General features: G+C 39.1%; 1 protein-coding gene across 14 annotated transcripts in view; it reads right to left on the minus strand.

Moving 5' to 3' along the window:
* Positions 1-1,540: 1,540 nt before the first annotated feature.
* LOC123865760 (patronin) overlaps positions 1,541-19,880 on the minus strand; it is a 110,462-nt gene continuing 92,122 nt past the window's right edge. For 7 of the 14 annotated variants that reach the window (XM_045907008.1, XM_045907053.1, XM_045907030.1 and 4 more), the window contains 10 exons: positions 19,026-19,286; positions 17,752-18,591; positions 17,253-17,489; positions 16,781-16,985; positions 14,296-14,364; positions 13,204-13,293; positions 11,122-11,229; positions 8,100-8,273; positions 5,333-5,615; positions 1,541-4,873 (listed from right to left, as the gene is read on the minus strand). In XM_045907008.1, the coding sequence (XP_045762964.1) occupies positions 4,729-4,873; positions 5,333-5,615; positions 8,100-8,273; positions 11,122-11,229; positions 13,204-13,293; positions 14,296-14,364; positions 16,781-16,985; positions 17,253-17,489; positions 17,752-18,591; positions 19,026-19,286 (2,412 nt within the window). In that variant the 3' untranslated portion in view covers positions 1,541-4,728. The remainder of the gene's footprint in view (positions 4,874-5,332; positions 5,616-8,099; positions 8,274-11,121; positions 11,230-13,203; positions 13,294-14,295; positions 14,365-16,780; positions 16,986-17,252; positions 17,490-17,751; positions 18,592-19,025; positions 19,287-19,880) is intronic. The other 7 variants (XM_045907038.1, XM_045907016.1, XM_045907045.1 and 4 more) reach the window with 6 other exon arrangements.

The raw sequence follows: 19,880 nt of genomic DNA on the forward strand, positions 1-19,880 counted from the left end.
CTTCTCGTTGCTGGCCAACTCGTTTCTAGTTTTTAGCTCAATTCGTTACTCGCTAATCGTCGACGGTCGGACAACTGCCTTCTGCTTATTAAAAGCCTCACTGTATTTTTTATTACTCTGATATTGTTTAAAGTGTTTTTAAGCGCCTCTTTTAATACATATGCTAAGCAATATTTTCTCAAATTATAATAAGGCTACTATTTTTTATGATTAATTATTACCTATTTAAATATTCAAATAGTACCTACCTATGCTCAGTCATTGATTTTACGTGCGTGATTGTTGATTATAATTAATGTAATTGCAATTTAATATTTTAGTTGTATAGATTAATAGAAAAAAATACGATTAAAAAAATGTAAATACCAAATAATTATTTTAAAAGAATAAAAACATGATTGTCACTTGTGTTCTGTTATTCTTTCGTTTCTTCTCTTCCTCTGCCCTATAAGGCCGGCCGCATATTATTATCAGAAATTATCTGTCAGAAATCCCCACTCCCTTTCATTGTCATTATATATAAGTACACACTCAGTACTGTTACAGTGCTGGGTGCATATAAAATGTAGAGCAGAGTGCATTCTGGGACGACTTAAATTTTTTTTGACAGATACCTACTTAATCCTTATCATGATTAACCCATCGCCGGGTCACAACGTAACACGGGTCTCCTCTCAGTGTGAGAAGGGTTTGGCCATAGTCCACCGTGCTGGCCAAGTGCGGATTGGCAGACTTCTTACTTACCTACTTAATATTTTCTGATCATGCGGCTTGCCTTAAAACTTATTCTGCCTTATGCCTTATGCCTTAAAACTATTTCTGTCTTTAAAGTTCAGACTGGACTCCGCTTGGCCTTGGGTACCATTTTCAATGAGTTTATTGAAAATGGTACCCTACCTATCTTGTTCTAATACCATAGCACAGATTACCATGTTCTCGGTTTATTTAATTGCTTGTTTTAAGCTGTTACTAATTATGCTGTACACAATCTCTAAATTGACAACTCTAAATGTAGTGCTATTGTTTTCCGCAGACGGTATTATGAAAGGGATAGCAATACATTTAAATCTATTATTTTAGTTTAGAGATTTAAACCTATCATTCTAGTTTAGAGATTGTGTACAATAAAAACCAAATCAAAAACAAACTGATTCATATACTTAGCAAGAAAATTTAACTCCATGTAGGAAAATCGGTTATCCAAAATAGTATAGCTTTCAAGGGTAATTTTCCAAATGTTCCCCAGTGGACGAAGAAGCGTACGTTCCAAATTCGGTGCGAGCCTGGACGCTTCACATTGCCATTTAACTGGCAGTCCACTAAGAACACCATCAATCATTGACGGAATAGTCGTCGTTATTCCTATGACTGATTTTATTTTATTTTTAGCGCCTGCGCAGACGAGAGGCTATTGTCCCCGAAGGACAAAAGTACGTCATCTTTTATTGCGACGTTCTGCCGTACTATTATTATTTTCCTCCGCGGACAAGTCCCTCGTCTGCGCTGGCAGTTAGGGATATCAAAAATAAAACGAAGTCAGTTAATATGAAATTCAATATTATTTCGTTATGCTTTTTAATAATACAATATATTTGCATACCATACACTATCGGTAGTAAATAAACTGATGACCAATCATTGAACAATGAAAAATGATACTCATCAATTTTTCGTTTAACATCGTTTTAATAAATAGCTGTATACAAAAAGAAAACAATTATTTACAGAATAAGGCAGTACAATTACCACGTAAAGTGTGCCTCGTCTTACTTTAGCTATACAAGCAGTAAAAAATTGCATCTGAATCAACTAAAATGAAGGTCAAATTTTAACGAATACTCATTATCTTAATCATAACTCCAGTCAATTGAAATAATTACTAACAAGTTAAATATTACGAGTAAGCAAAGATTAGTTTGTGAATTTGTTATTCCTTACGAGATACGAAGCTCGCGACAATTCCGACTCTCGCGCGATCGGGAATATTTTGACGTTTGACGCGTATCCAGCGCTGAGTTCAAAGGTAGACTAAGGCCTCATTCGCACGAGAGCTTTTTTAACGACCGTTAAAAAAGCGTTCAAATAGAACAAATGCATTCCCAAGTATCTATTCACACGTCAACGCTTTTTAACGCGCACTTTGTATTTTCAGCGCAACGCCGGGTTTTAACGAAGCGCTTTTTTAACGGTCGTGCGAATGAGGCCTTACACTGAAATGTCATAGACAAGATAGGTTCTTCTTTGTGGGACCAGTGAGACGATATTTGTGTCATATTCAAACTAAATGCAACGTATAAAGGTTGAATACAATATGTCGTCTGAATGATTCCCTAAAGAAGCCCCTATCTTGACTATGAATTCCAGTGTTATATTTCACCCCCTCTTTTAGAAAGGACCAAGTATCCCCGGATTAATAAAATATATAATAAAACTCCGAACAACGTCTTCATAAGGTCACTATAACTTCATCTATTATATTAAATTGAGTATTATAATAAAAATGGCAGTGAATATAAAACGCAAACGTCAAAAGTGAGCTCATCGCGATCGCGAGAGTCGTCAGGTGTTCTCGGGATCGATTGCGGTATAATGACAGCTACATTGTCACGATCGCAATCACTTCTGATTGGTTGACGCTCGCTCTTGATTGGTCACAATGTATTGTTGCAACAAGAATACCATAAATTCAGCCAATCACAACGATTGAGATTGTAATATAATGATTGATGCAGCTGCTCCGCAATCGAGCCCCAGCGAATACCCGCTTCGCATTGCTGTTACGTCGTTTGAGACAAATATAATGGAACGTATCGACCCTCTCACTAATACATATGGCAAACCGCACACACGGACACCCTCGCGTCGAACTAAACACACACACACATACATCGGCGCGCATCACCACACTCGTGTACAGATGTATCGAAAACCATTAAAATATTAGACTAGAAATATTAAAATTAGGCGTATATTAACTAAAATTGAGGATATTTTCAGATATAGAAAATAGTCAAAATAAAGAAATTAAATAAAAGAGAGAACAGCTCGTTATTGTTATCATAAAGTATGGTACAGTTCTGAATACAAACCATGTATTACAAACACAACCATGAATATTAATCTTATATATAAAAATTAATGTTAGTCCGTCTGTCTTTTCGTTACGTATGCGTTCGCGTATCGTTCATCCTATTGAGTTGAAACTTTGTACAGTTGGTGTCGACACTTGCGAGGTTTCTGACATAGTACCATCAACGTACAGGTGGCGCGCGAGTCGCATTGCAACGCATGCCGGACATTGGCTAGTATCTTATAAAAATATTATTTTAAATACTAAATTAATTCTCCGAACATATCGCTCATATTTGTACACGAGTGTGACAGACAGTATAAAACAACTGGCTACTACTGAATAAAAAAACATAATTTCAACAGATCGTATGGAAAGTTAAGCCAAAATAACATAATTTTTATTTTCATATCATAATAAAAGTTGATGTCAATTTCACATTTAGCTAGCAGCTATCACATTATTTAACTGTAAGAAAGTTATATAGCTCACGAATTTCTCGGTGACTTAATACGAACCACTTGAATAAGCCGCAAAGTAATCAACAGTGAACATAGCTCGAGTGTAAATCAAAACGACACGCATTTCGGACCATTCGCTACACAACCACTCCGACGACCCAACTAGAGCATTCTGCATAATATTTTAACATACATTTATTAAAGCCAATGCAATTAACTTAAGCAATGATTACGCTAAAACACGTTAAAATCGATAAACGACGCCTCTAAATACGAAGCTAATAAAAAATTAGGGATCTATAGGATCCTCTAGTCAGGTCGCCGGCACCGCGTCTCGTCTACCAGATTCGAGTTTCCGTCCATCCCATCCTCTCCAAGAATGTGTTTCTAAAGGAGGGGATACGTATTTTCGACCAATCAGCTTATTGAGACTAGATAAAATGATAATTTCAACTATCAATAATCTGATTAAATTGTCATCGGATAATCTATACTAATATTTTTGTTAGTTATCGTTATGACTGTAGAATGTAGATTTCAAGTCTTGTGCGGTGATATCATAGTCTGAATAAATCTCGTCGGGTATATCTTGTCGTCAAGTCATATTATGTTTGTTGTTTGTAATCGATAAACTCTGAAACTACTGATCCGATTTTAATAATTATTTCACCATTATAAAGCTATTATATCCAGAAGTAACATAGGTATCAAGTATAAAAATGTGGGCAAAAGCTAGTAATCAAGAATGATTGGTCGAAAACACGTCTCCACTCCGCTTCACTAGAAGCGCACCCTAACTGTACAATATGACACACTCGCGGCGACAACGTTCCGTGCGTCGTTTCTCGCCGCCTCGCACCAACCACTTCGGTCGACTACATTCTCGGACCGTCTTAGTGGCACAGATTAACATCTCGTTCCTTATTTAATCCGTCATTAAGACTAAGTTAAATGCAGCCAACAACCTGAACGTACAACATTAGCGAGCTGAAACGCACTAACCGATATAAACACTGGCTCTACCGAAGCGTCCTAACTGAAGAGTAGCAAGGCTTGACTCGACTGCCGCCGGCGACTAGATAACGTGGATTCCTTTATTTTAAAATTAGTTACGTCGTCGGACCGCTCGATCGCAGCGATGACGTCATCGCCGCGTCACGGTCGTCGTGTGACGTCACGGAGCGCTAGGCTCGAGGTTTAGATGACGAGCGCCATGTCTTTCTTGCTCGGAAGCTGCACCTTCTTGCCCTGCCACAGAGAGTTGTGTATCGTGAACGCGTCTATCGTCACCGTGAGGTGCTTCGTGTGGACTTGCGAGAAGCATTTGCTGCCCGAATTGTATCTGAAAAATAAAAAATAAAATAAAAAATTGATTTAATAATGAAATAGCGATATCTATATTAATATTATACACTCGTTAGTATCAAGTCTATTCATCTGTCTGTTCGTAAATTAACTTTTCACGGTCCATTGACGAAATTTAGAGATAACAATTATAAATAAATCGTTTATTTTTCAATCATTTTTTGTACGAAATTGCTGATGGTGGACGTAAAAATCAAAGATTCCATGACATCAAAAAAAAAATTAATCCACGTGGATGAAGACGCTGACATCATCATGCGGAGCAGATTTCACGCATAAAACCAAATATGCATTCTGACTTCTGTTGTACTGTAATGCCAGACTGCGATTTGACAGATTTTGTCATTGATTGATTGATGGGGCAATTGCCCCACAATTAATCATTGGCACTAATCCTACTAGTGATGTTCCAACATCCACTACAATGGATACTCACTTGAAGAACTTGTCGAACATGCGATCGTTGACGTGCTTGGGCCCCGTGCCGTACAGCTTGGCGACGGTGTCGGTGTCGGGGCAGTAGCTGTACAGCGCGCGGAACTGGCAGCCCGCGTCTCGGAACAGCACGAGGAAGTGCTTGCTCTCCGAGCGCGCTATCTCCTCCAACACCCGCCGCTTGGCCTCCGCGTTCACCGCGCCCGGAAACACGCAGTACTCCACCGCGTTCAACATTATCCCTCTATTCGATTTCGTCGCCGGTTGCTTGTATAATCGCGGACCTGTTATAATATACAACATTATCGGCCTGTTTCACAACTTCCAGATAAACTTTATCTAACGGATAAAGGCATTTTGAATACGAAATCACATCAAATGTACATTCGTTAGACAAAGTTTATCTGGCGGTTGTGAAACATGCCCTAAATAAACCCCGTTGAAAAGCTAACAGTCCACACCCTTTACCGAAAAAATATGCGGAACTTTGCTCATTCAAATTCGTGTTCAGAAAAATATAGCTTTACTCAATGAAAAAATTATATTTTTACTGTGATCAATTCATAGCACTTATAAGTCAAGTTATTGTTTCGGCAAGTATCTTTTTACTGGAGTTGACAAAAATCTCATCTATCCCCGTTTCACTTACCCCTACTTACTTATAGAGGCGCACTCGAAATTGATTGAGCAGCGTTCCGAAATTCTTTTCAGAGAAGGCGTTGCTTTGGATGGGGTAATAACAACAGTTTCCAATTATTCTTATTCGGTGACGTTTTAAGTGAATTTGTAGAGAAATACGTGATTTGGCTGAAAGCTTTTTATAGTGTAACCGGAGCTTAGAATTCCCCGTTTTTTAAATGCGTGAATTGTTTATTTAAAGTGAGTTATAACTATATTTTGAAATTATGTGTAAAATTACATTTGAACGAGACCTAAAATACTTTTATAAATGCAATCTATTCAAAATGAACTTTTATAGGAATAATATCTATAATTTTAATTGTACAAGGTGAGTTAGACTTTTCATGAGAATAATGAATTGGATAGCTGACATTTATTGAGCTCCAGAATTAATTTAAATTAATAATTAGGTATGATTATGAATTTTAATTTATTTGCTTAATTTCATTTGAAGATTCTCTTAAATGGTAAAAAAAAAATAGTTAAAGAGCGAAAACGAATTTCAACTAAGCCTTTTCTTTATGGTTTTCTATTTATAAAAAGTTAATTTTTTTACAGTTATCAGTCAACTACCCAACAAAATATATGGAGTGCTATGATTGTGTTAAGTACTTCAAATATCAGTGAGTAAGCAATGTTAAGCGAAAACTATCACTAGGGACATTTCTGTTAGAATATTAGAACAACGTTCAAAACAAACTCGTATCAAACCATGCCTTAAATAAAATCTATCGAGGTTGTTGGCATGACATCGCTAGGTTGGTTTAAACTACGTTTCACGCAGGGCCACGAACTTGAAACATAAGCGACAACTTTGTGCAAACTTGGTTTAAACTACGTTTTACGTAGAGCCACGACCTTGTAACATAAGCGGCAACTTCTTGCGAACTTCGATAGTAATAATCGAACTTCGACAGAACAGAAATAAATGTATAGACAACAAGACACCGCGCGAACTGTATCGAAGCCTGTTTTAAACAGATAACATACAAGACAACCCGCAAAATCAGCACGCAAAGCATTTTTCAATAGACACAAGAACGCGATAAATGTCAGCAGCACGAGTCGATACCATCAGGCGCATTGATAGTTGCCGAAGGATGACGCCAGTATAGAGGTCGGCACGTACTGGTGAATTTATTCGCATTTTCCATACTGAAAAATACCGCTGCTGATTTCCGGTTGTATAGGATCATAGTTATATCATAAACCTAAAACTGATCCTAGTCTATGCATTTATTGTCTTAATAATAAATAATTACAATTTGCTCACAATCGCACATGGCATAACTCGTGTTAATAAAGAAACGAATCGAAAATGGCGGCGTTAAGCATTCCCTCTCTCTCACACACGAATGTGCGAGTGAGAGGGAATGATTGGTGCCACCGCTTTCGATTCGTTTCTTTATTAGCTCCAGCCATATGTTACCATTCAACTTGTGTACTAGCAGTGGGTAATTGTCATTACTATTTTTGGCACAATGTCGCCGGAAATCAAAGCTGTGGCCCTGCGGTTATACGTGACAATGTGTTCAGTACAGAATGCGATTGTGAACCTAACTACCAGAGTAGTAAAGTTTAAATTAAACCTTTACGTCGTTCTCGACAGGTCGCTTTGGGTGAATAAATAAATAAGTCAGGTCAATATTGCGTGTAAGCTTTCTTACAACAAAGTTAATGTTATTAAGTTATTTTCTTTGAATCTCCCATATTCCGTGATACCTAACACTTCAATTTGTAGTTTTCCATTTATTTCAAAGTGAATTGACACAGTTGCTTTCGTTCTAATTTTTTACCGAAATTTTGGAATAAGTACATTTTAATCTGTAAAAAGTTTCAATATCAGAGATGTACTCTCTACTATTTCACGTTTACAAAAAAAAATCAATAAAAACAGCCTTTTAGAAATATTTGATAGGCAAAATAATACGAAACAACTACTGTATCACTCAATGCTTGAAAACGCATAAAAATTAAACTAACTCTACAAGTACCTAACTAGTACACATACGTTGTACGTATCCGCAACCAAAGACAATAAGACTGCGCATGGAATGTGTGTAAGTGATGTCAGGGTGAGCACTCACCGGAGTAGTCCATGATGGAGGAGTGAGTGGAGGACACGTCGGAGTTGTCGTCGTGCGGGCGCCGCTTGCCGATGGCGCCGGGCAGCGAGCCGGGGCCCGACGCGGGCGACGCGAGCGCGCGCAGGCCGGGCGACGCGGCGCGGCGCGGCGGCGTCGCGCGACCCAGCCCCGAGTCTGCACACCACCGGCCTTGTCTTACACCGTACGATGTTCAACCCACATCCGCAATCAACCACGGCTAAATGCCGACCACCCCTAATCTAACTGTTCTCTAACCCGACTACGGCAGAATTTTATCATTGTAGCAGTCTATATATTTTCATAGCAGACGTTTAACCCACAAAAAGTGGAAGACCGAACGTAAGTATGAAACGCACTACGCTGGCAGAGTTTATTATTTTCCAAAGGAGCATACCAAACAGTACCAGATAGAGGTGTTTTCTCTGTTCTTTCATGAGTGAATGAGACAGAAACGAGTAACTTGTAACTTCTGTCAAGAGTCCTATGGAAAAAATTTAAGTAGACTTTTTTTGTTTATTCATTGATTTTGGTTGACTGCTTCTTATAGTGGCATATCTAATATGGCGAACATATCATATGACAAACAAATGAGTTTGGTGTTATAAATAACGTGTCCGTTACATTGTTCTTCCGTGGTCGTAATGCGTAGTCGGGTATTCGTTCTTGAACTTTATCTTGTGTACTAATTTAAAATTAATTGATGATTTTCTTTGAAATTAAATTAATCAAGTAATTTATGACGGTTAACTCTCACTCCTCTTATTAGAAATTACAAACAATCAAAGATATACCTAAACCTCGGAAGGAGACTGCAAGAATTAGATTTTAGATTTAGAAAACAAGATATTCGAAATTAAACTTAGAACAATGTGTTAAAATACACAATTTTGTGCAAATATAGACATGGCTACTTATTATGACAACGAAAATAAGAAAAGGACTTGATTGCAGAGAAATATTCGAAGACCACGTGTTAGTTTCCCAGTTAGTATAATATATTTATAATTAAAACTAGCATAACAGTAAGATTAGCGAAGAAAAAGTTACATGTATGACGTAATTTCAATAATGGCCCTCAATATAAAAAAGTTGCAACTAACTCATATTTATCTATCAATACTTTAAGCTTACAATATTTAACTCACAAATTCTTACGAAGTATTTGTAAGATTTATGCCTCAAGCGTTTTATAACAGACAACATATGAACAAAATAAAAAACAACATCTACAATATTCTAAGAAAGAGGTCTCCAAACTTTTCAACCATAGAGCACACTGATGCTTTCACCTTTCACTAAGTCCAAAGACACATCAATTCATAAGCATTGAAGTCGCTTCTACTAATAATAAAATTGATTATTTTATTTCGACTAGTAAACTTCATCCACATATATATTTTTAAAACAAATCTGTGATGAATCCGATTAATATTGTCATTTATCACAGTTTATATTATTTTATCTTTTATCAAATATATCAATAACTCAATTTCTAATTATTATTGTTTCCTAATTAGTTATTAAATAAAAAATATTGATTAGATACCGATGTTTTTTTGTATGACTTCCATATATTTGTAAAATGTAATCATATTAAACTATGGAGGCCAGGACATCGGGTATTTTCAGCCCGCTGTCGCAGGCTAGTCTGATTTTGGCCCGCGGGCCGTAGTTTGGAGACCCCTGTTCTAAGACATCTAGCGAGCGTCTTTATAAACGCTTTTGAAGCTGTGGGGACCATTCACATGAACAACCGAATGTAGCTACCGCAAAATAAATTCAAAGGCCTCTATGTAAAAAGCACAAGAAACTGTTTAAAACTTAATCAACAGTCTGTAGTTATTACAAAATTAATAGAAGTAAATCTGTAATGGAATAACGTAATAATAAAGATATCATTTAGTTAAACTTTCCTAAACTAAATTATAGTATCTTACGTGAAAGTAATTTGTGCCGAGTTGGCATTTCTGAAATACATAAATGATAAATTGATCGTACGTAAGTAATATTTTATTTCCTTAGTTGTAATATTATAATAATTTTATTAAATATATTCGTAACGAAAACTGTATAAATTTTATTATTAGAATCACTAAACAACTATCAATTTATGTCATGAAATGAAATAAGAACGCATTAAGTTTTTTTTTAAGTATACACCGCCAAGATTTTTTAAAATTTGTAGTTATAAATGTTAAATGTATAATGTTACCGATTCAACATACACAAAACGATGTCATACCAACACCACGAGAAGAGATAGATAACATAAATTATAAATAAGGAGCATGCACCAAATAAACAGTAATAAAACATATTTACCTGCAGAAATAAACCACAACCGTATAGCAGCTCCAATAGGAATACTCTAAAGACCCAAATAAACCTTAATGTGCAACAAGACAGTAACGCAGCAGGGGGATGTTATAGTAAATTTCGTTAAGGGTATTATATTAAATTTTGTCTTGTGTTTTTTCGTTGTAGAGCTATGTTATCCATTGCACCCTTAAATTTTTTTTTTGCCATTTACCAAAAAAAAATGTTATTTTTTGATCATTAATTAATTATTATTAAAATAATTGAATCGTATGAAATACGTGTTAGAAATTTAGAATCAATTATGAAATTAAATTTGATATACTTAGTACGGTCGTAATATTATAGATGCCTATACTTTGATTTTGGGACCTTTAGAAAGGGTAACATCTCGTTAAACATCTCACCTTTCACATAATTTCCGCTAGGGGAGCTAACCTTGTATTCTGGATGGATATCGAATTCCGTTTTCGAAAACTATAGAATTTTGTGCTAGTGAGTAAAAATCCTTGGATTAACGTTCCAAAGCTTCAAAAAAAATTGTCGTACAGCTGGTACATATCAATCAGTCTCAACATCCCCCTGCGTGCTGCAACGAAAAATAAAGAACCCAACGCACCACAAGCGGGCAGCCGCAGCCGCCGCTACTGCAAGCCGATACAGGTGTGTAGTAAACGTGTCTTACCGCACAAGTTCATAAGAGAGCTAGATTTCCTCCCCGCCTTAAAGTTACTCTGGTAAGTGGAATATTTAGACCTTCCACGTGTCGACTGTGGTTCATCATTCACGCGCTCTGAAATGTTTCCTGGACATGTCATGACATGGCACGTGCGGACCGCGTCCGGCATGCATACGCACAAGCAGGGTCGCGAGCTTCACCATATATACTTATACAGCAAACAAAAGTAATCTCATATCGCGAATATGAAGTATCGATAATCGCATGATCAACACTTCGATGTATGGTATACTATATTACTGGAACCAATTCTCATAATGCGCGGAAGGTCTAGAGGGAGTTTCGTAATTTGGAAGAAAAGCTACTCGAAAACCTCCGTCGTCTTAGTTCAGGTTTGCATACTAACTAATACGACCAACAAGGATTATAATATAAAAATATCAAGCGTAATTTTGCATTTGGAGTGTACTAGCCAATCTATGCAATGCTGTAATCAATCAATACACATATAAAATAAATCTTTAAAAAAATTACATATAAATAAAAAGGGGTCAAAGCGTCTACAAATAAAAATCAAAAAGCTGTACCGACTAGGGGGTTGAGCCATATGACCATCCTTGAACGCGAGTTCATTCACTCAAAAAATATTAAAACAATTAGTCGAACCGCAATACATTTTCTCGCCATCCTGCCAGAAACTGCATTGTTCATATTTAAAGGACAAAAAAAATATCTCAAAGACATATTATATTTAAACTAAACGATTACAAAACGTAAACCTTTTCGAAGAGATATCTCGATGTCCTTATCACAATAATTCGTAAAATCGATAACACATTTCGGATTTTTTTTGTTAAATATCCACTGAAGAAAAAATTGTTAAAATCCGAAATAAGTTACCAGATAAAAGACTTCCACTCGAAATTATACCATTTATTAATTATTAAAACAAGTTTCAAGGTATAAGTGATGTGACGCGTCTTTTACTAAATGCTGGAAAGTAAATTGAACTTTATCTCCACTACGTACCATACATATTTGTGTGGAATTAATTCAACTAATCAAAAACGACGCGCTTCATTTGCGTCACTATTTCATTTAGCTTCACACAAATTTATACCTAACATAGTTGAGATAAAGTTCAGTTTACTTTGCAACAGTTTAGAACTTATATTTCTACAGCAATGTGACCATTGAATATTACTTTTTTCGAGTGGAATCAATCTAACAGCAAAAGCGCTCGTGGTTAGTAGCAACAGCTCGGAAATAAGCTGGCATCATCAAACACGTATGAAATAGGGGGTTCAAAATGGATAGGAATGGGATATGGAGCGATTCCACAACAGAACCAATGTTGCAAGACATTAAAAGTCTAGTCAATATTGTGCGAAAAAGATAGGTTTGATCTTCAAATCAAGAAACCGGTGCGAGTTGGACTCACACACAAAGGGTTCCGCACCATCGCACAGATTATGTACTTTTGTATTATTGTTGTTATAGCGGCAATAGAAATAGGTACCCACTCTGTAATAATTTCAACTCTCTATTAAGGTTCATGAGATAGGTACAACCCGCTGAGAGAAGACACACGAACAGATGGACAGACAGACAGGCAGACGGACGGATAGCGAAGGCTAAATAATAAGTACTATTGACACCCTCTTGGTATGAACCCTAAATATGAAGTAGACATTGGTACTTATCAGACTTATCAAAGTTAACAAGATGAATAAGCAGGTAAGGTTAAGTTTTGTAAAACCTAAACATTCTATTTAGTTATTCCTAATAATTTTTTAACTTATTTTGTGGTATGGCGACAATAATATAATGTATGTAAAGGGTACGTAGTGTGTACCATTTTCACGTCAAAGGAAAATATAGTACTGTTTTTAAGCCGGTCATAGCTTTTAGCTTTTGGGTGAAATCAAATGGGCTTAATTTTAATTTTATTCCAAAAACGTTTGAACTCTTTTCCAGCCTATGTCACTATCGCTGTAAAATTATATTTGTAAGTTTATCAAACTGTATACTGTGGAAACGCTCGTAGGGGGTAAAAAAGGGGGTATATGGGGCAAGTGTAGTGCTAACCTCGTGACGTCTTGCAGGAGCCGCGTCGACCGAGCGCGCCGCTCGACGCGCTGCTTGGTGACATACCTCCTCGGTCATCCACTGGCGAATCTGAACGTTATGATACAGCACATAAAGTACAAAATTGTATGGCAATCACAGAAGATACATTTACAATGGGCAATTTATTTGGCAATTCTGTTTTACAATCTCTAAATTAAAATAACAGGCCTAAAGTAGTCCCTCCCTTTCATAATGCTCCCTGCGAAAAAGAATAGCACTATAGATTTAAGGTAAGATTTATATAGCGCACTCTGACTTTGTTTAGACTTAAGTTTGAGTTAAAACGAGACAGATTTATGTGAGAGATATGCATCTGTCTCGTTTTAACTCTATCTTAAGTCTCAGCAAACGCAGAGTGCGCTCTATAAATCTCACTCTTAGACCTGACAATTTTTCGTAGTTTGGAGATAATGTACAACAGAATTAACGATATTGATAACGACGGAAGATAATAACACAATCTGTCTCCATAGACAATTCGTTTGAATAGTTCCACTACAAGCAATTAAATTGCAAGAAATGTTCCGGTACATTGTTCAAACTGAAAAATCTCCTTTTAATGATCATAAAGAATTTTGGGATTTGGGCAAAATTTTCGCAGTCTTTTTCTTGTTTTTACCTGTACTTAGTTACTGTTGTAAAACAAAATGAATGTGTTTTGAAATTAGTTTTTTTGTTATGATTTTGATAGATTTTTCTCCTAGTTTAATTTTAATGTTAATTGAGTGTTTCGACTGTTTGGAGTAAATGTATAAAATGCAGACATACATGCAAAGTAGCTCTAAACAATAAAGTTCTTAATATAATATTATGGACAATTAGCATTTGTAACATAAGGGTGCGTGTCCACTGAACCCGAGAGGAGCGGAGGCCAAATAGTAATTTTAGTAGAGGACTGCTGTAAATATTTGATGACATATAAAATTAGTATTTTCCTGTAAAATTTTTATCACGTCATTGTTAAGAAAAGCCCATGATCTAATTGGTCTGCCGAACGCATCATCGCTCCACTCCGCTTCAGTGGACTTGCGTCCTAATATACTCACTTACCTCGATACATAGCGGCCCTTTCGGCGAGGTTGTCCTGCGAGCCGCGGTAGTAGTCGCGCCGCATCGTGCCTGCACACACGCTCACTACACTACACGCACACACAGCGCCGTGCAAACACTACATTGATTCTGTATAGTGTTCACCGTACGTACAGTTGGCACGAAAAAAGAAATCTCTACTTGGTGGTGTGATATATCGGTGGGAGTGTATATGCCCGTTTGTTTCGTCTGCCAACCTTTAGTTGAAAGTAGTTTTTTTTCCGGGTTATGCCACATGACACAACTTGTTCCAGTGGTTCTTCTGCTTGGGGCCTTAGTTTGCTTAAAATATTTAAATGGTGGAGGCGCTGGAGTCAGCCTTTAAATACTTTAGCGTTTAAACTATCGTGAGTAATTTCCATTATAAGTATAGATTATTACTATACTTACTTAAATACGTGAGTATAGTTGGAATAACGTCGGAGTTACATGGACTAATTAGTTGTAAGCTCGACAAGATTCGAATCCATCCGGGGTCTAGATATAAGTAGCAATGTGTGGTGCAGTCCCTATCCTACTAATATTATAAATGCGAAAGTGTTTGTGTGTTAGTCTATCCCTGAATCATGTCACAACGGATCGACGTGATCTTTTGCATACATAGAGTTAAACACCCGGGGAGTGATATAGACTCCTTTTATACCGGAAAAACCAAGGGTTCCAACACAAAAAACCTTCAGTTTACACGGGCGAAGTCGCGGATATCAGGTTGTTTATATATATAAAGATCCTTTTTTTCCTGTGTTTTCTTTCACTGACCCATGCGCAGACACATCCCCTCAAATATCATTCCAGAGCTATTTTAACTTAACGCCAACTGTACGTATGGACGCGTGCGTATGCGTGTACGTGTGAAACACACATAGACAGAGGGACAGTTCAGCCGCAAATAAAATTTCATTGCATGTAATCATCCATCCATCCATCCATCAGCCTGTAAGCGTCCACTGCTGGACGTAGGCCTTTCCAAGAGCGCGCCACCAAACACGGTCCTCCGCCTTCCTCATCTACCCGCTCCCCGCCACCTTCTTCAGGTCATCGGTCCAGCGGGCAGGAGGTCGTCCTACACTGCGCTTACCGGTACGCGGTCTCCACTCCAGAACACGTCTGCCCCAACGGCCGTCGGTTCTGCGACAGACATGGCCTGCCCATTGCCACTTCAGCTTGCTAATCCTTTGAGCTATGTCGGTCGCTTTTGTTCTCCTGCGAATTTCCTCGTTCCGGATTTTATCCCTGAGAGTAATACCCAACATAGCTCGCTCCATAGCGCGCTGAGCGACTTTTAGTTTGTGGACGAGGCCAACTGTCAGTGTCCACGTTTCAGCTCCATACGTCATCACAGGTAGGACACACTCATTAAAGACCTTAGTCTTAAGGCTTTGCGGTATCGACGATTCGAAGACCTGACGTAGCTTTGAAAATGCTGCCCAGCCCAGCTGGATTCCTCTGTCAGCCTCCTTGTCGAAGTTGTTTCTACCGAATTTTATAATCTGGCCGAGGTAGTTATATTCCTGAACAACTTCGATGCTGACATTGCCGACGGTGACGGGTCTTGAGGTAACGTGTTCGTTAAACATGACTTTCGTTTTGTCTATATTCATCTCAAGACCTACTCGTCTGGAAGAACAGCTAAGCTCGATCAGCATTTCCTCAAGCATTGCATGTAATGCTTATACTAAATTTGATCTTAAAAAGAATTTGCGGTATTTATTACAATAAATTACGACAGTGATGTCTGATGTCTACATTTAATTATAAGCATTACATTTATTTATACACAAACTTGTTTCTGATGTTGACGTAAGGCCGTGATTATACCTGTAAGTTTTACTCACGTAATTAACAACTTTATATTGTAGGTACTATTAAAGTGTTTACATTAGAAAATTTGTTGTAAGTTAATCATGTAAGTTACTTACGTGAGTAAAACTTACAGGTGTATCGGCGACTTAAATCGATCGATAGTATTAGAGATGTATCGTATTTAATTTATTCTATGAAAAATTCTACGTCATCATCACAAAGTTTGAATAGCTAAAATCTAAAACAAGCGTATTTGGCAAAACATTTAGTGCACCTGTGGAATTTAATTTTTATATGTTTAGGGTACGGTTTTTATATGGGGTACACACAAATAAATAAGGGTAACATAAAAAATAAAAACTTGCTTTGAATTTGGAGTTAGCAACATTTTGTACAGAACACTGAGATTTTCTTGTGCGTATTAGCTGCGTATAAAAAACGTATACAAATTATGGCAGGTGAAAAAAAAATTGCTGCAATCCATGTAGCAAGCTTTGTAGAGTAACTTTTGAGAAATGTTTTTTTGAAGTGTGATTGTCAGTTTTAAATTCCAGTGGAATTTCGTATACACTTGCAGACTGCAAATTATTATGTGATATGTGTACTGAAGACCTTTGAGTATATAAAAGGACGCAGCACTGACCAGTGAGGTTGGTGGAGGAAGGCTGCTTGCTGCCCAGCATGCCCTCGGCGGCCTGCAGCGCCCCGCTGTCCACGTGGATGGTCTTGGGGCGAGCTCGTGCAGGCACCTTGCCCCGCAACCGCGCCCCGCCCCCCGCCGGCGCGGGCAGCGTCCCTCCGCCCCCTTTCATTATCTCTAGGTATTCCGATTTGTCGAGGACTTTGCCCTGTAATGTGGATGTGATGGAAGAATGAATGAGTGTTGCTAGTCCTGTTATCTTTAAACACAACTAAAATGACAGATTGAAGTATATTAATATCCCTTTCATAATACTCTCTGCAGAAAAGGTTAGCACTAGATTTACACTGTCAATAATAATAAAGAGACTATTACAGCAGAATTGGCCGCAATACAACTTATGTGATGTGATATTAAAGATATCCTAGCAACATTCCTTCTACTCATCGAGAAAACTTGCAAATTGCTTACTCACCTCTCTTTCGGCTTCTTCCATCGCCTTTTTCAGCTTGTACTGTTGAAGGATGGCCTGCCTCCGCCTCGCTTGCTCCTCCTTCCTCGCGGCCTTCATCTCCGCCTCGGCCTCGTCCCGCGCCTTGCGCGCGGCTGCGGCCGCCTCGGCCCGCGCTCGCGCCTCGTCCGCTCTTTGCCGTCGTTGCAGGGACATGAGCATTATGCGTTCTTTTTTACGTTCCATTTCTTCGGCAGAATTCTGGAAAAAATTACATCATGTGTGAGCCAACTCAGTGCCTTGTTATTCGAATTAAGTTGTGCAGTTAGCTCTCAGGTGTCAGCTCTTAGTTAGAACTTGACGTAACGCAAAGAAAATTTTATTATCAAACAATATTTTAACAATAACATAAAAAGTAACATTTTAAGACTGCTGAAAATCTCTCCAATAGAGATAAGTTGCCCACGTGTTTTTCATTGTTGGGGTTTTAAGTTATTGGTACATGAATAAATACAGTACTTACGGGGTCAGGGTGCAGTTCGCCGATGACAAGCGCGGCGGGCTCGGCGCTGGGCGGGCGCGCTCGCTCCCGCGGTGGGGAGTGCCTCTGCACGTCAGGTCGCGGCGCATCCATCCTGTCTTCGGGCAGCCGTTCACTCCACGTGTTTTCAGGACTTCGCTCCGGACTCGAAAACTCCGCGCGGTCCTTCCTCGGGGAACCCCGTTTCGCCCGCAAGGGTGGTTTGGGTCTTTTCGGTTGCTCGTTATCGAATGAAATGTAGAAGCCTTTCTCGTTCGGTTCTTCCCGCTGCTCGAATCTTTGGAAGGAATTTCTGCCCAGGGACGGCCTGGTCGGGGAGGGGATGCGGTACGTGCGCGTGCCGGAGGAGATGTTTAATCGGTTGATTCCTTGTCTCAAAGCGTCATCTTCCGCGTTGCCTATGAAGGAAATGTTTTGGGGTTCCATGTCCTCGGGCGGCGCGGGACTGTGCAGCTGGTGCAGGCCGAGGGGCTCGGGTCGTTTCGCCTCGGGTAGGGAGCCTTGCCGCTGGGGCGTTTGCGACCGACGCGGGCTTTGCGTGGGCGGGGACTGGGACGCGACGGGGTATTGGTTAGGGCTTATCACAGTGTAGCTGAGGTGGTTTTGGGCCTCGCGAGTATTTTCTGTACCGTTCTGATACCTATCCGCGTAGTGCACGGGGAATGTGGGAGGCGTGGTACGTTCGTGCAACCTAAAGCCCTGAGGCGTCCACGTCCTCTCGGGTGGCGGTTGGGGTTGCGGGGAGGGGGACTTCCAAGTTCGCTGCGCAGGCTCGGGTTGCTGTGGCTGGTATGGAGGTTGCTGATGATTTTGTTGGTGTAGCTGAAAAGCATAAGATCAAAAGTTATTAACCAGTTTTTCGAGATTCAATTCCAACTAGATCTCAAAATAAGACGTGCACAATTATTTATGTTGTAATATTAAGTTATTGTGTTTTTGTTAATTATTGTTTATTTTGGTGTATAGTTATAAAAAAATTTCATTTACCTAAGCTACTGTGCAAATCATTGAAATGCTACCTACGACTGACGCATTCTTTGGCCTTTCGGGTCTCTTTGGCCAATGTGCAGTTTTATACATAAGCGTTAACCCATTCACTCACACACATTCACATAAATAGTGCATTTAAGAGCATATAACTTACACAAGCTTTGAGAGATTTTTTAACGATATATATCATTTATTCATGGCATCAGAAATAATATGATTCTTTCCCTTCCAAGTTCAAAGCACAGAAAAGTTTACATCCCCCGTACCTGCCAGCCCCTGAGCTCGGCATTCTCCTGCTGCAGTTGTGCGTGTTGCGCGTGCTGCGCCCACGTGCGGCGCTGCGGCGGGCTCTCGTGCAGGAAGAACTGCTGGCGCGCGTACTCCGGCTCCATGTCCCTAAACTGGTAGAGGAACGGGGCGGCCGGCTGCGGGCTCGGCGCCTCGAACAACTCCCGCGCGATGTGCGGCGTGGAACCGAACGCGTTGGGCGCGCGCGACACATTGTGCTGTGAGCTGAATTGGCTGTGCTGCAATCGTGGAAAGCTGGTGGTTAGCGCGTGTCCCGCACGAGGCCGATAGTTGTGTGGAGGTCTGTTAACGGCGACGCTGAACTTCTAGTTCGCTGGTGTGTCCAGTAGCATGTTATTAGCATAAGCAGGTAGGTATATCATGTGCCAATAAAGAAATGAATCAACAGAACGCGGCAATTATCACTGCGTCCCACTCCTCTGACAGGTATAGTAAGTGAGATCGAATAATTAACGCAGCTCATTTGCGATTCTTTTCTTTATTGGCTCACGTTATATTAGCGTGACTTTTTCTTGAGGACAACTCAAACTAAGCTTTATTTACTTAAACATAATGGTGATGCTATGTTTTATATTCAGTATACTTTCTACAATATGTAAAAAAGTAAATAAAGCCGAGTATAGGTAGTTATTACAAAGAGTTCACTCCGTCTGTTTGCACTAGCTCGCAGTATTTGCTGCGAAAAATGCGGCGTTGCAACTTCTGTCAACTTCATTTAGATTACAGGATAACCCGAATGGCCTGGGATGAATTTTCGAAAAAGGACGAAAAGGACAGATGGGCTGCCAGAGAGACAGCAAACTGATATTAAT

This window comes from Maniola jurtina, chromosome 1, assembly GCF_905333055.1.
Source record: "Maniola jurtina chromosome 1, ilManJurt1.1, whole genome shotgun sequence".
In the NCBI taxonomy this organism is placed as follows: Eukaryota; Metazoa; Arthropoda; class Insecta; order Lepidoptera; family Nymphalidae; genus Maniola; species Maniola jurtina.